The sequence below is a fragment of the Halichoeres trimaculatus genome, unplaced genomic scaffold (assembly GCF_033239565.1).
Source record: "Halichoeres trimaculatus isolate MK-OKI-2021-1 unplaced genomic scaffold, fHalTri1.1 fHalTri1_scaffold_15, whole genome shotgun sequence".
Classification (NCBI taxonomy): domain Eukaryota; kingdom Metazoa; phylum Chordata; class Actinopteri; order Labriformes; family Labridae; genus Halichoeres; species Halichoeres trimaculatus.
Genome location: NW_027437193.1, coordinates 2,025,370 through 2,041,035, shown reverse-complemented (window position 1 = coordinate 2,041,035; position 15,666 = coordinate 2,025,370). Strand labels below are relative to the sequence as shown.

General features: G+C 38.3%; 1 protein-coding gene across 2 annotated transcripts; it reads left to right on the top strand.

Annotated features, from left to right (window-relative positions):
- The first annotated feature begins 8,108 nt into the window (after positions 1-8,108).
- Positions 8,109-15,110, top strand: LOC141804022 (verrucotoxin subunit beta-like). 2 transcript variants are annotated; one of them, XM_074688225.1, is made up of 3 exons: positions 8,109-8,383; positions 9,611-9,718; positions 11,489-15,110. In XM_074688225.1, the coding sequence occupies exons 2-3, from the start codon at positions 9,619-9,621 to the stop codon at positions 13,840-13,842; spliced, it is 2,454 nt and encodes an 817-aa protein (XP_074544326.1). In that variant the 5' UTR covers positions 8,109-8,383; positions 9,611-9,618; the 3' UTR covers positions 13,843-15,110. The 2 variants fall into 2 exon arrangements, with proteins under 2 accessions (XP_074544326.1, XP_074544325.1); XM_074688224.1 differs by having other exon boundaries at positions 11,465-15,110.
- Positions 15,111-15,666: the final 556 nt, after the last annotated feature.

Genomic DNA, 15,666 nt, shown 5'->3' with positions numbered 1-15,666 from the left:
TCGTAGCATTAAACATCTTTTAAAAGGAGAGTGTAGATTTTGGTTTATAACAGCTTTAAAATGAACAGCGGACTTTCCTCCTGTTTATGTTTTAGGCCATGGTTTAGTGTTCCTGCTATTTAAATATTTTTTTTTAAAAAAGCTGCATGCAGAGCTTTGATATCTTATACTTTGAATTTTTAGCTTCAAGTTAAGCTGAAAACTCGTCTGTGATCACCTTTTTCTAGCGTTAGATGAAGAAAAATGTCATCAAAGTGATTACATTACATGAATCTGATTTACTGTTTGTACTGTTTATTTTTTTTCCCACACAAAGAAGTTAACCAGTGTGCATCGTTTGATGTGTCTGTGTATGTGTGTGCTCTATTTAAATTAAGTTGACATGAAGGTCTTTTTTTAAAATGTATTCAGTGTTAATAAAGTCAAGACGTGTTAAAATAATCTGCTGTATTTGACATTGTTTCACAGATGTTTGAGGAAACTATACCCCTGATAAAAAAATAATACAAAAAAATGATGATGAATTCAAAATGTAAAAAGGAAAGTAAAATGAAATAACAATAGTTTAAAGAAAATACAACAAACAAATACATATTTCATTTTAATTTAATTGAGTTTGGCTCTTCCTGTTTCCAGTCAATGCACACGGCTGCTCATACCCTTACAGGTGATGTTAGGCTGCCACCTTGTGGACAAGCGGCTGTATCAATGAAGAGATGAATGTTTTTTTTAAAAACATTACTGAATAAGGAAATAATCAATAGAGAATTTTATTTTTATTTTACAAAACTGACTTGCTAAACATGGATTAAGTCCTGGATTATCAAAGTTTATGTTTTTACAGACTGGTGTCTGAAGAGGCAGCAATCCCATAACTTTTATTTTGAAAGAAATCTGAATTTATATTGAAATTTGAGAAAAGCGTAGTTGATTTCTGACATTTTTTTTTTTTTTTTTTTTTTTTCACTTATCAAAATTTTATCAGAAACTTTTTTTTATGAGAGGAGAGAATAGTGTCAAGACAATGTGGCAAAAATGTGTGTTTAACTCCTTTATTCTCATATTTATAACAACAACACTGCAACAATTTACATTTATCATCTCTATGAAAATGGAGATATCATGGTAAAAGTTTCTGTCTCTCTTTTATTCAGGACATTTTCCCTGCTACCTTGCCAGCCCTCCTTTTTTTCAGCCTGCCAGTCTGCTTACAGCTGATTAAAGATCTCCAGACTGTAATTTTTGGTGTTTTGTCGCCTGTATTTTTGGTCCAACTTGCTCAGGTTGATATCAAAATAGAAACATTAAAGATAGATAAATAAAAATAAAATAAAATAAAAGTAGGTGCAATAAATAACTTTTTAAACAACATTAACTCTATTCACTACATAGCGCTGCATTTATAAGACTTTTTTTTTTTTTTTGAAAGTTTGCTGAATTAAAAATAATATATAAGAAAAAGATTAAGTTGCTGTGATGAGTTTGCTCTGACATGTAGTAAAAAAAAAAATCTATAATCACAGCGATGTGGAGCAGCTACCATTACCTGTCATTGTCTTTTTTATTTAATTTTTATAGCTCTATCATCATATTAATATTTTCCCTTTTCGTCCCCGTACATTTAACCCTAAAGCAGAACGAAAAAGTGACATTTTCATTTATACTTCGCAGGTTCCGGGTCATGAGCTTAATCGTACCCGGGGGGCTTAAATTAATGCGACACACGAGACAAAGGGCTGATGACGGCGCGAATTCCCGCCAGTCACCGGAGCCTCCTGTAATGATGAGACGTCCTGAAGTTATCTCCTTTTATCTAAGCTAGCAAGTTCAAAAGTAGGTTTTTAGCCCTTTAGTCGACAAAATTCGACGGTTAACCCAAGTTAACGTGTTTTTTAGTGTTGTTGCGAAGTTTGAGCGGTGAAAACATCCGTTAATGATGTGAAAATGTCCGTTAATGATCCCCTGAGTTATATTTTTTTTTGCTGACTCATCCGGGGGAGAGAGCTGCCGCCGCCGGTGGGAGTGTCTGCAGCTAAGGTAGAAGTCCAGATGTGACTTTAGGTGTTATCGTGTCCTTTTAAAGTCAAAATTCATTAAATTGTGGGTCAAATATAATAAAAAAAACTTTCCCCTATAGCCATTTAGACCAGTTTGTCAACCTGTGTGATTATCATCAGGCTAAACATTTAAGAGTGGGCTGTATAAACTGTGGATGGGGGCCATTTTGGTGATTTCATTTATTAATATAAGTTAAAAATAGCACACATAAATGACTCTCTCCAAAAAAAGAGAGAAAAGTTTTATGTTGATCATAATTGCCTGTGTCAACTTTCCTAAAAAAAAACAACTATTACTAAACAACTCCTGTAAGAGTGTGTAAACTTATTTAAGTTTCAGTACTTTATTGCCATGTTCACGCTGTTGATTGGAATTTGTTTCAGCGGGCGTCACACACTGAAGAACATCCTCTTGCACACTATGCAATTAATATAAAATAATATAATTCAAATAAAATCCAGCAGTGATATAGAAACAGTCCAGTAAAATCAATCAGACAATAAGATATCATAAGTAGAACCAGGGCAAGTAAATACTGGGGCACTTGTGGCAAAGTTAAGCAAAAATAAAATTGCCTACAAAGAAATGGATTAAAAATAAATGAGTTTGGTGCACATTAAAAGGGCCCAAACTTAAAATTTAAACCTATATGCAACTTTCAGTATCCACTGGCAAAGGCCACTCAACATTCATTTTGAATTCACACCTTTGAACATCATTTTGGGGATTCTAGAGGAAAACTTCCCTGAGAGTACAAATAATATTATTTCCGCGTTTAAAAAGATTTTTTTAAACAATACCAAAACACTGTCTTGTGGGGGAAAATGTGCTAGTAAACAAGATACACACTGAAAAATTAAATAAAATAAAATAAAATTGTGAATATAAAAAGGCACACATCTATAGTCATGTAGTAAAGTATTGATAGTCTATTTTATGAGAAACAATGAAAGCATTTCTTTCTACAACCTACATTTATCTTTTTTTTGTTTTTGTTTTCTGTTCTTTTAACCATGGTATTGGTATTTTTGGTGTTCTACTAGTGTCTTGATCATAATAATTAAAAAACTGAGGGTAATAAATAAAAAACCCTTTAGAGGGTAGTTAAAGTAAAATTAAAAACATACTCAAGTCTGGACCTGTTAATGCTTTTGGAAAGAGTCTTGAAACTATGGTTGTTATGATTTGGCATTGTACAAATAAAGCTTGGTTGATTAATAAAAGGAGATTTTTTTTTTTGTCTTTTAATCTTATCTATAAATTTGGTGTACGAAAGTGATGGGCAAGAAGAGCCTCATAAAGCTCTGAGACTTTTCTTCTAGTTGTAGTGAAAAGTAGTCAAAACTTCAATCTAACCAAGAATGGTGACATCTGGTGGTCGACTCAAGCAACAGTTACCTAATCAAAGTACTGTCACTATTTCAAACCATGTCTGCAATAAAAGTTCAGAAAAGATTGTCTGATCATCACAATCAGCTGTTTTTTTTGTTATTTATCAACAAGTTGAATTTCTGCAAATTAAATTGTGGATTTGGTGAATTAATGGTGTCTTCAACGCGGATGAGGACTAAAAAGATAAAGGCTACAAGTGTGATGTCAGGGTGTCTGCCATCCTTAAAAAAGTCTGTCTCTAAAACTAAGGCCTTAAAATATTTTAAATTTATTAAAATGTCTTATGCTGCTCTTAAATACATTACCAAAAGGTCTTAAATTTGTCAGGGCTGGACTAATTTATGTTTTATGTTTTTTTTTTCCTTTTCTTGCAGGACTTTTTCCAAAGGAGATGGAGAGAGGCTACTTTCCTACGAGCTGCTGACATAAGGGAACACATAGAAAAATGGAGCAGAGTTTGTCAAAAAATGCCAAAAAGAAGATCCTCCTGGGCAATAAAACCTCCACTGAGGTTTCTACATGATTTTAAGACCGAAGGAGCAACTTCCTGTGAAAAAAGGTAATGTTGGGTGGGATGAATTTTAATTTGTAATTCAGTATTTTTAATTTGTGCTAGGGGTGGGCGGTATACCGGTTTCATCACCGTCACCAGTATCATATGTTGCCACAAAATGAATTTTGCAATACAGTTATTACCGCGGAAAAGCATCGTTACACATAATTTTGTCCAAGTAGTGGTGGGAGATTCATTTCTCCCAATGTGAGAGGACACTTTTCTGCCACAGCCATTCTGAAAATACACCTTTAAAGCTATGGTGTACGATTTGGAAGCTTTGTACCTCTTAATAACAGCGTTTATAGGGCTGTTATGGTCCTATGGTCCAATCTACACAATATAAAGACCAAAAAGAACGAAAAAATCCATTCAGTATATCCGCTGCAAAGCTGCATACTAGTTTGACATGCGGACTGTCCAAGGGGGCGTGTTGTTAGGAGGTGAAGAAGGGCGATACGAGTTGGGGGACGGGATTTTGGAACACGGGGGGGGGGGGGGGGGCTGGCTGGCTGCATTTTTCAAATGTGTCTCATCAGCCAAACGGGGTTTCAGATCGTAGACCATAGTCACCGAGTCAGTGATGCGACCGCGTACAGAAAGTGAAACAGCTGGTGTGTAATAATTACGGCTCCCCTGTTTTAGACACAGCCTCCGCCTGGTATAAACACATCCCGTGCGAGTCGGTAACTTTCCACAGTTGAAGATGGATTCTGCAGAGAACAAGAAGAGACTGGCATCAAGCACAGCCCTAACCCCTGCTCAGACTCCAGGCAAACGAAAGAAACGAAAAGTTTTATCTAGCGCGACAAAAAGGTCCAAAGTGGAATCTGAAAGGCCAAGGCAAACAACAAGAGTCAACATCAGAGCAGCGTTTGAGCAATGGAGAACGCTAAGAGCAGCTCTGGGGATGAAAAAGGACCCACCGTTAGCTCTGCTTTTGCTCGAAAGGTAAGAGCTATCTACAAATTTACCTAAAAATACTATAAAATGCTAGTAAACGTAGCGTGCTACCTGCTATCAGGGCAGCATTGCCGCTACACTTTCACAACAGGTTGTTTCCCATGTCAGTTGTTGTCAGGTTAGAAAAAAGAATGAAATGCTACTAAATGTAGCATGCTAACCGCTATCAAGGCAGCATCGCCGGTACACTTTCACAACAGGTTGTTTACCATGTCAGTTGTTGTCAGGTTAGCGATCGAGTGAGTGTTTTGCTTGTTAGAGTAATTTGAGAAAAAATATGTTGCGGATCTGGATTAGCGATGTATTTTGATAATCCTGTCATGTACCAGGCTTTGGCTTTCAAAGTGTTGAAAAGCTAACACTTATAGGGACATTTATACTTTTTCATTCATGTATCTCTAAACTACTCCGTCACTCAAAACCTTTGTTTGCTTTTGAAAACGTTGGGAAATAATATAGACTCAAATATACTTTGTCTACACACATAGGTAACTTACAAATATATTTTTTCTTACCTCAGTTGATGTCATGCTTGCAAACGCTACAGCTTTATGTTCGTGCTCGTACTTGCATGCGCACCATGCACGAGCTGAACACAGAGGCTGCAGTTACGCCTTATGCCTGAGGTGGCAGTTGGGAGTAAAAAAGTGGCAAACTCCATATAGTTCCTTTAAACAATAGTGCGGCTAAATCACAGATTTTTACGGTCTAACGAGCTTCATGGCCTCGTAGCATTAAAACAAATATATATCTTGATTATTTTCGTTATCACTAAAATACATGCCAACGAAAAATATGAGTTTTGCTGAGCTTTGACGAAGTTTAGGCATAAATAGACAGCCTGCTCCGGTGCGTCCAGGTGGAGTGGGCGCTGTCATGTCAGCAGGTGTTTCTGCTGATGGTAAAAGAACAAGCGTTGTGCTCGTTTGCTTCAAGTTTGTTTTCACTTTTTTGACTAGTAAACCTTTGGCTACAAAATGCCTTTGATAGACTCTTGTTCTGAGGATGAAGCCTGAGCACTGTCCAGCTCCACATCATGTTGCTCTGTCGGGACAGGTTGTTGTTTTCACTCCTTGTGAGTGATGATGATAAATATCTTAAAACAGAATTAAATGATTCAGGAATCCTACCTTGGATTGATAAAGCTGTAGACCGAGCACCTGCCTCAAAAGTTTTGGTTTTTTTGGTCGTGGTTCAGGCTCTGAGTCTGAACTGTCGTCCTCTGTTCTTCAGTCAAAACCGCTGATCTGTCTGTATCTCTGTGTCTGTCTGTTGTCCGAAAGACATGATAGCAGCGGAAAAATCACATCTGTGAAATGTTGTGTCTCATGCCACAGCCGTCTGTGTTACAGCAGCAGTGTTTAGAGAAATAAAAGCTCAGAAATCTTTAGTGCTTCATTAGACAACCTTACAGGCTTCAGAAAACACACAGAACATAAATTTAGGAAAAAAAGTAATATTAATTTCAACAAATTTATCGGGATTCAAAATGTTATTGGTTAATTGCTCACCCTTTTGAATAAAATGCAAGAATGCATTTTTTTTGTCTGTAAGTAGTTTTCATTCCTCAGACCCGGTTTGCTCACCAGTGCAGCGCACGTTGAGCTTGAAATTGGATAAGCTTCTCTTCCAAAAGTGGGCAAAGGCCTTTTTCTAACCCAGTATATTTTCTACCCAGTAAAACGAGTTCAGTCCCTAAAATGAGAGAAAAAGCAGAATACATGGTTCAAGTAGAGAGAGGAGAGACACTTCCGGAGAAAAACACAGAATACACACCACAGAAGTCATTTTGGAGCAAACTCTTCAATAAGTTAGTCTCCACCTGAACCAGTTTTACCTGAACATACTCAGACAAATGATCATTCAAGCGGTGATTCTATCAAGAATTTCTAACTATTTGCAGACTGCTGAGACCAACGGATGAAGTTTAACATGCATCATTAAAAAATCTACTTTTCAGAAAGAGTGAATGTCTCTGAAGAAGAGGTGCAACCTGGGAGATGGTGTTAGTTTGCATCATGGCTGCACTCGGACTTCATTTTAACACAGCAACTTATGGATAACCTTTGAGTAAATGGTCCCTCTGAAAACTCTTAAGCTCACTTTACTTTTCCAAGGATCTATAAACTGAACAATGTTTCCCCTCAAGGCGCTTGCTGGTTGATTGTTGGCTGTTTAATGATCATTTTTAACACGTCTTTTATGGATCAAAGAGTTTAACTGAAAAAAATCTTTCATACCAACAAATGTCTGCGGATGTAATTGGCACAGTCCATGCTTCAAAAACTGCTGTTTAATATTTTATGTGATTTAGTTTATTTTTAAACTTTATGCTGAAAGCAACAAGAAGAAAACTTTGTAGAATCAGAAAAAAGTTTAAGTTCAGGAGTTTTTCTTTGTATTTTATTTTTTTTTCAAATAAAAAAAAAAGAAATGTAAACTGCAGCTGTTTTTAATGTTCAGTCAGTCTTTAAACAGGATGATCATCTGTATTTGAGCATACCTGTTTTTTTTTTGTTCTTTTTTTAATTTTTGCATTGGGTAAGAAGTTTTTTTTTTTTTTTTTTAACCATCAAGTTTATTTTCATGGCAATCTTACAACAAATGCGTTCTCAGTAGTTATTTTTTAACCCTGACGCTTTAATGTTTTGCCTTTTTACTGCTTTGTGTCACTTAGAGACAAAAAAATCAAATAATCATCAATAAATCATATTCAGTGATTGTCAAAATGTTGTCTGTGATGTTGATGTGTCTGCATGTTTCTGCTTTTTGTTTTTCTGCCACTGTTTCTGTTTTGAGTTCTCCGGGGTCAGACGCCCACAGATTTAGGAAGAACTGCATTCTTTCCAACCGACAGCAGAGGAAACTGCAGAGGACACATCCTGCTTCTCAATTGTTCAACGCATTTCCCTCAGCCAAACTAAGCCAGCTGGCACAGCATCATCAGAGGCTTTCTGTCTGCGTGTGTTAGGGCAAATTTAAAGGCTAAACATACAGATATCCATTTCATTTGATATTTGTGAGATTTTAGCTGAGGTAAGATCAGCCAGACCTGCTGCAGGCTTGTTCTCAGAAAACGGTGCTTGTGAGAGAGGGCAGAGGTGAGTTTCTCAGCAATGAAAAACACTGAAACCTTCGCCAAAATCGTTCCACCCTGATAGAAGAGTACAGGAGTGTTCTTGATTTATTATTCTATTTTAATAGTTCTCTTAATCACACTGTACAACTGTCTCTCTGCACATTCTGCACGTCACAGGTGGTTATATCATTTCTGGGAAATCAGCCGACTTCTCCTCTGTACCACCTCTTTTAAGATTTAAAAAAAAAAAAAGAAACATTGAGGATTGTTTCTGTCTCAGAGATGATATGAAGTGTGAAACTTCAGCACAGCCTCAGAGGATCACACACACCTCTACTGTAAGTACCCTCACATATGTTTATTCCTTATGTTGTGTTGTGTGAACCCGTTTTTCTGTGTAACATTATCATGGAATCAGCTTTAGGTTGTTTGAACCATGTGAAGACACAGTGTAACATTATTAAACAGTAATGTTAAAGTTAATGAAGGTGTAACTACAGAGAGTTAGCTCTCTTATAGGCAAACATATTAACATGTTGTTTTAGAGGCAGTCATTTTGTTTTACACTCAGTTTAAAGCAGGGCTGCAAAGGGGTGGGAAATTTCTGGTAAATTTAAATTAAGCTTCCTGAAAGTTTCCATGGGTGTTTAAGCTCGGGGATATTGGACCTTTTCAGGGTTTTTTTTGCCATCAAGTGAAATGAATTTATCTAAAAATGTGATTGCTTTGTTGTTCTGTGAAAGAAACCACAGAAGTCCTACATTTCTAAAAACTGATTTGTGTCATTTATAAATATTGTATCTGGCATATTTGCATGTATATTTACTTATGATAAGCATTAGTCATGTAACTGTCAGTATTTCCTGACAGACTTAGGAATCAGAATCAAGTTTTAATGCCAAGTACATTTGAACATACAAGGAATTGACTTTGAGAAAGGGGGAATTCCTGAAAATTCATTTACAAACATTGCACTGGAAATGCTTGCCTCTATGTCTGCTTAAAACTTACCAAACTGTTAAATGAAGTTTATATTTAAACATGTCAATGATCAGGTAAATGTAGTAAGTATAACTCCCTGTTTGTTTCTGAAAAGTTCCAACTTTGAAAATTCCAGAAATTTTCAACCCTAGTTCAGAGTGATTTCAGGTTTCAGGGTCTTGCTAAAGGACGCTACAGCATGTGGACTTTGGGAGCTGAACTGGTTGAACTTCCAATCTCCAATGGTTTTTATAACTTCATTAAAAAGTTTTAATTTGATATTTGGACCTTAACAGAGCCTTATTTTACTGTGCTCACCCTTAATGGTCATATCTTAACTAGTGTTGCCTTGATACTGCCAAATTAGATTTATCTAATTCAGTTATGTGTTAATATGTTGCTATTCTAAACCACAAATATAATATAAAAAAACTTGGGTCAGTTATGGTACAGTGCGGTCTCCATGTTTATATTACTAACACACATTAATGCAGAACAGATTTTTGCACAGAGAGCAGCATTGATCACAGACTCGGAGGATTAAACTCCAGCATCAATCTGCATCAATCTCTCCTTTGGTCCAGATTCAGAGATGGATTTTGAGTCCAGCAGGACAGTAGAGGTGGCAGCACTCGGCCGGCCATTCAGCCTGGGGATGCTGTATGACTGCCGCCAAGACTCACTCATCCCTGGTAAGGATTCATTTCTGAGGCAACTCAGTGAAATGTATCCATGACACTTACAAAATTGCTTATTAGAGTTGGTAGGTCAAAAAATCCCGGCACAACTTCACCAACTTCCAAGGTGCTTGGAGAGAAAGTGTCTTAAAGAGGTCAGAAAAGCTCCAGCAACACTTCACATATCTGTTTACATTGGGTTATTGCTAGTTAATGACTGCATGTCAACGTAGCCAGTGTTAATGAAAGATCTGATGCTGGTTTGAAAGTAAAGGGGAGCAACGCCAAATAGAGATTTGATTTAGATTTCTTTTGTTCACTTATGATTCTGAGTTTACCTTTTTTTCCCTCTTTCCTACATACACAATGCTTCAAGTGGTTGCTGGGCTACAGAGTGTGTTCACATAGTCACAATCAGAGGCTGTGGGTGTGTGCTGCTGCTGGCGCTGAGCCAAGGAGGAGGAGCCCAGTTTGAGTGTTGTGTTTACCAACCCTAATTAGAGGTCAGAAAAGCTCCAGCAACACTTGTAGTTTAGGAAACAACTTTATTTGACCAACGCGTTTTGGCTTGTGGCCTTCATCAGGGTCATCAGAAATGAATTTTCTTTATGTTCCTTTTTAATGTATGATGTTAAATAGATCCTCTGGTCAATTAACATTCTAAAATGGCTGCCAGTGCCAGCACCATCCAATTGAAGCTGTCTCTCAAGCCCTCTACCAAATGGTGCCAATGATTCTTCCCCTTTGGACATTTCCCCTCACCCTCTACCAGCACCTCACTGGTCAAAAATCACATAGTGGCTAAAGTGACACACCCCTGCAGTCAATCCATTGGCTGAATCAGATGTAGCTTCACATGACTGGACAATCCATGAAAATGTTTGTCTCTTCTTATCTGTTCAATTCCAGCCCTACCCTTTTTTAATGCTGTTTTTAATTCATTTCTGATGACCCTGATGAAGGCCACAAGCCGAAATGCGTTGGTCAAATAAAGTTGTTTCCTAAACTACAAGTGTTGCTGGAGCTTTTCTGACCTCTAATTAGGGTTGGTAAACACAACACTCAAACTGGGCTCCTCCTCCTTGGCTCAGCGCCAGCAGCAGCACACACCCACAGCCTCTGATTGTGACTATGTGAACACACTCTCTAGCCCAACAACCACTTGAAGCATTGTGTACGTAGGAAAGAGGGAAAAAAGGTAAACTTAGAATCATAAGTGAACAAAAAAAATCTAAATCAAATCTCTATTTGATGTTGCTCCCCTTTACTTTCAAACCAGCATCAGATCTTTCATTAACACTAGCTACGTTGACATGCAGTTATTTACTAGCAATAACCCAATGTAAACAGATATGTAAACACCAGTAACCATTTTAAAAAATGGAATATATTTTATGAGTGACAAGTTTGCACCTTTTTACATTTAATACATTTTTATTAAAGAATAATAACCTGGAATACAATCTTGTTGTAGCATAGTTGTTGAAGGAGAGAATAAAGTCAAAGGATAAGTGCTCAGGATGTGTGTTACAGGGCAGGTATAAACAGAGGAAGGCTACACAGATCAAAAGCTGTTTATTTAACCTAAATACTTAAGTTATGTAAGATATGGAGAGAGGAAACCCCTCCTAGCTCCAGAGTGAAACAGGCAGGCAGGGGTGGGGGGGTCGTCACAGTGCATGTAACCAGGCCCCCCTACCTATGTCAGGGCCCTCATTGTGCTACCCAAAAGAAAACAAAATCTGTCTTACCATAAAATAGAGTATGTCTTGTTTTCTTTTGCAGGCATGACGCTGTGGGGCTGTGATGACCTGGAGGCGAATACTAGACAAAGACCAAAACCTAACACTGAGTCTGAGATAGTCGCCTCTGAATCAATCGAAGACAAATCATCGGTGTTAAATGTTAAAGCATCACTGAGGGCAAGTTTTTTGGTTGGACTGGTACAGGTTGAAGGATCAGCCAAATACCTGAATGACAGCAAGACTTCCAAAAACCAAGCCAGGGTAACATTGAAGTACCAAACAACCACAAGGTTCCAGGAACTGTCAATGAATCATCTTGGAGCAGGAAATGTGAAGCATCCACAGGTTTTTAAGACAGGAATAGCGACTCATGTGGTTACAGCGATTCTTTATGGAGCACAAGCCTTCTTTGTCTTCGACCGTAAGGTCTCTCAAGACCAAGATCATCAGGACATAGAAGGAAACCTGAAGGGGGTGATTGGAAAGATCTTTGATATAGAGGGTGAGGGTGCCCTGAAAACGGAAAACACAGCAAATGTAGACGAGTTCTCCTGTAAATTCCATGGAGATTTTGCTCTTAAAAAGAATCCTGTATCCTTTCAGGATGCAGTACAAGTTTACAAAAGTCTGCCAGAGCTGCTGGGAGAAAAGGGAGAAAACACAATACCAATGAAGGTGTGGCTGCTGCCACTGACAGCTATAGATTCTACTGCTGCAAAACTCGTTCGTGAGATAAGTCTAGGATTAGTTCAGCAATCTCAGAGTGTCCTGGAGGACTTCAGTGAGCTGGAAATGAGGTGCAACGATGCCTTAAAAACCACCATAGTACATCAGTTCCCACAGATTGGCAAAAAGATTAAAACCTTTAAAGACATGTGCTCTGAGCTCAAACTTGGATTTCAACAAGCACTGGCCAAGATACTTCCATCAATCCGAGGAGGAGGAGAAGAGGAGGATGTACTCGCAGAGATCCTGAAGAAGAGACACTCCTCTCCTTTCAACAGGGAAAGCCTGAATGAGTGGATGGATTGTAAAGAGAGAGAAATCCACACAATCATGTCTTTGACCACCACAATGAAAAACACCAAGACTGTACCATCTCAAAACGAGCTGTACAAAGAAAGTCTAAAAACAGAACATGCTCTATGTTTTGTCTTCACCTCAGTGGGAAGTGATGAGCCGTTCCTCTCAGCTTTATCAAACTACTTAAGAAAAACACCAGAACCAGAAAACCTCCAAGATTCACGTACTCAGGATCTGGAGACGGAGCAGTGGTACGCTTCAAGAGACGAAATGAGTTCGATGAGGAAAAAAGCAAAGATCTTCAGTGACTTTGCAGAGGCCAACAAGGGGAGCAAGAACATCAAGTTCTTGATGACTGGAATCAAAAATGAGGCAAAGAGAGGTTCAAGTATCTACCTCTACAAAGATGGTTTTTCAGTATCTGAGGACTTTGAGCCACCTTCAAAACCCGAGTCAGTCACAGTCACTGACATAAACCACAACAGTGTGACTCTGAAGATTGATCCACCAAAGTCTGGATCAGAGGACATCACCTCCTACTCTGTTGGGTACTGTGTCAGTGGAGAGGAAGAGTGGAAACAGCAGGCAGGATCCAAGGCTGAAGAAGTGAAGGTGGGTGATCTGAGTCCAGACACTGAGTACATGTTCAGGTGCGGAGCAGTAACCTCAGTAGGTCTTGGACCAACCTATGAAGTCACCATTCAAACCAAAAGCTTGACAATGACAAAGGAGGTCCTCAAAGAGACACAGCAGCTGGAAGTCTCAGTTGAAGGCCTGCAGATCCGGGTGAAAAAGGGGTTAGCCGTGCTCAAAGAGATAAAAGAGACAGCTGAGAAACTGAAAGAGCACGAAGCAGAGATGAGAAGAAATGAGAACTTCAAAATTAAAGTCACTGTCAAGAAGCCAATCCAGGTCGATGTTTCAGGCTCTGGAAAATATCTCCTCAACTGTCAGCAGTGCAATTTCACCTGCAATGATGCGTGTATCTATGCAGATGATAAAGACAAAATAAAATGTTCTGCCATGGGATCAGATGGACAGTGCACTGTGTGTCCAGGGAAGTGTATCTGGAGTGTTCACTTTATTCAGAAGTACAAATGGGACTACAAGGACGTTACTGTGGTACAAACTGTTGAAGAACTGAAAAAGAAGTACGACTCAGCCAAACAGGCCAAGTCATCTGTCGAGGCATTGATCGGGAAACTGAAGGCTGAATATAAAGCTGTGCAAGCTGAGGTGGAGAAACTGATGGAGGGCTCCACCAAGTGTCTAAACAGACTCAAAGAGATCGCACTGAGGCCAAATCCTCTCTCCACCCCAGAGTACATTGAAGAAGAGAAAAATGAGGCTAAGCCAGGCTGGAAGAAATGAGTTCAGTCCCTGACAGAACGTAGAGACATGTCTTTTATGGATCAAAGAGTTAAAATGAAAGAAATCTTTCATTCCAACAAATGTCTGCAGATGTCATTGGCACAGTTCATGCTTTATAAACTAAATGCTGTTTTCTATATTATGTGATTTAGTGTGCTTTTAAGCTTTATGCTGAAAGAAACAAGAAGAAAACTTTGTAGAATCAGCAAATGTTTAAGTTTAGGAGTTTTTATTAAGGTCCTCGGCCAAAGGAAGAGGGAACTATTGTATTCTGTCCATTTCTTTCTTATTTTTCCACACTCCAGTAAATCGCTTATTAGGCCTGCTAAACATGCTCAAAAACTCACCAAAATTGGCACACACATTATGAGCGCCCCAAATTTACATATGATACCAAACAATGACCCCCAACATCCCATAGTATGCTCTCTAGCGCCAGAAAAGCTCTCAAAAACACACTAGAATGGCTCTAACTGGGGCTAGGAATGTTGCAGAGAGATGAAACCAAGGCAAAGTGTCTGTCTCATTGAGACGCACAAAAAAAGGTAATAGGTGCTTTTCGCCTATCTCAAAAAGGAAGCTGGCAATTTGCCTTTCAAAATAAGAATTTGTCACATTTTTACCCTTTCTGCCAAAATTATCTCCTCCGAAACCACAAGTGGCATCAGCTTGAAATTTGCTCACATGACAGACTGGACCCTGCTCTACAAAGGTTGTGTGGGAAGTTGTTATTTTGGTCCCGGTTTTTGAATGGCGAGCCCTCAAAGTTGGTGAACGCTCTCAGCTCCCTCCATGTAAACAGATGGAGTTTCTTTATTTCTGACCATAAAGGCTGCAGATTTGGGCCACTAGACAAAAAAGTAAATATCGTACAGCTTTAAAAAGGACTTGGTTGAATTCCCAACAAATTTTCCAACAAAGTTATAATATTTTTACACAGATTTGGTCAATATTCTAATTCTGACGAGTTGTTCATAACCTTTTGTGAATTTGAATTCTCTCTGTGCTCTGATGATGTCACACACTGATTAGGAGTTCCGTGCAGCTGGTCATGTGACTCAGCAGAGGAAATGATACATGGTATCAACTGTTATAGCACTAAGAGGGCCAGAAAGGGATGAAACCCTGACAGTGGGACCGGCGACAGCATCAAAAGTCATCCAACACTGCTTCCACCTTTTTTTAGACACACTTAAAGAATATTGCGCCATCTATCATATTTGATTTATATTTTATTTTTTCATATAAAAGAATATAAATGTAAACTGCAGCTGTTTTTAATGTTCAGTCAGTCTTTAAACAGGATGATCATCTGTATTTGAGCATACCTGTTTTTTTGTTTGTTTGTTCCTTTTTTTAATTTTTGCATTGGGTTAGAAGTTTTTTTTAACTATGAAATTTATTTTCATGGCAATCTTACAACAAATGCGTTCTCAATAGTTATTTTTTTAACCCTGATGCTTTAATGTATTGCCTTTTTACTGCTTTGTGTCACTTAGAGACAAAAAAAATCAAATCATCAATAAATCATATTCAGTGATTGGCAAAATGTTGTCTGTGCCTGTTGATGTGTCTGCATGTTTCTGCTTTTTGTTTTTCTGCCACTGTTTCTGTTTTGAGTTCTCTGGGGTCAGACCCCTGCGGACTGAAGAAGAACTGCATTCTTTCTAACAGCCAGCAGAGGGAACTGCAGAGGACATATCCTGCTTCTCATTTGGTCAATGCATTGACTAAGCCGGCTGACAGCGTCATTAAAGGGTCTTTCTGTCTAGATACTTAAACATTTAGGACTAAAACATTTGGTGCTGATAACCTCATTTTAAA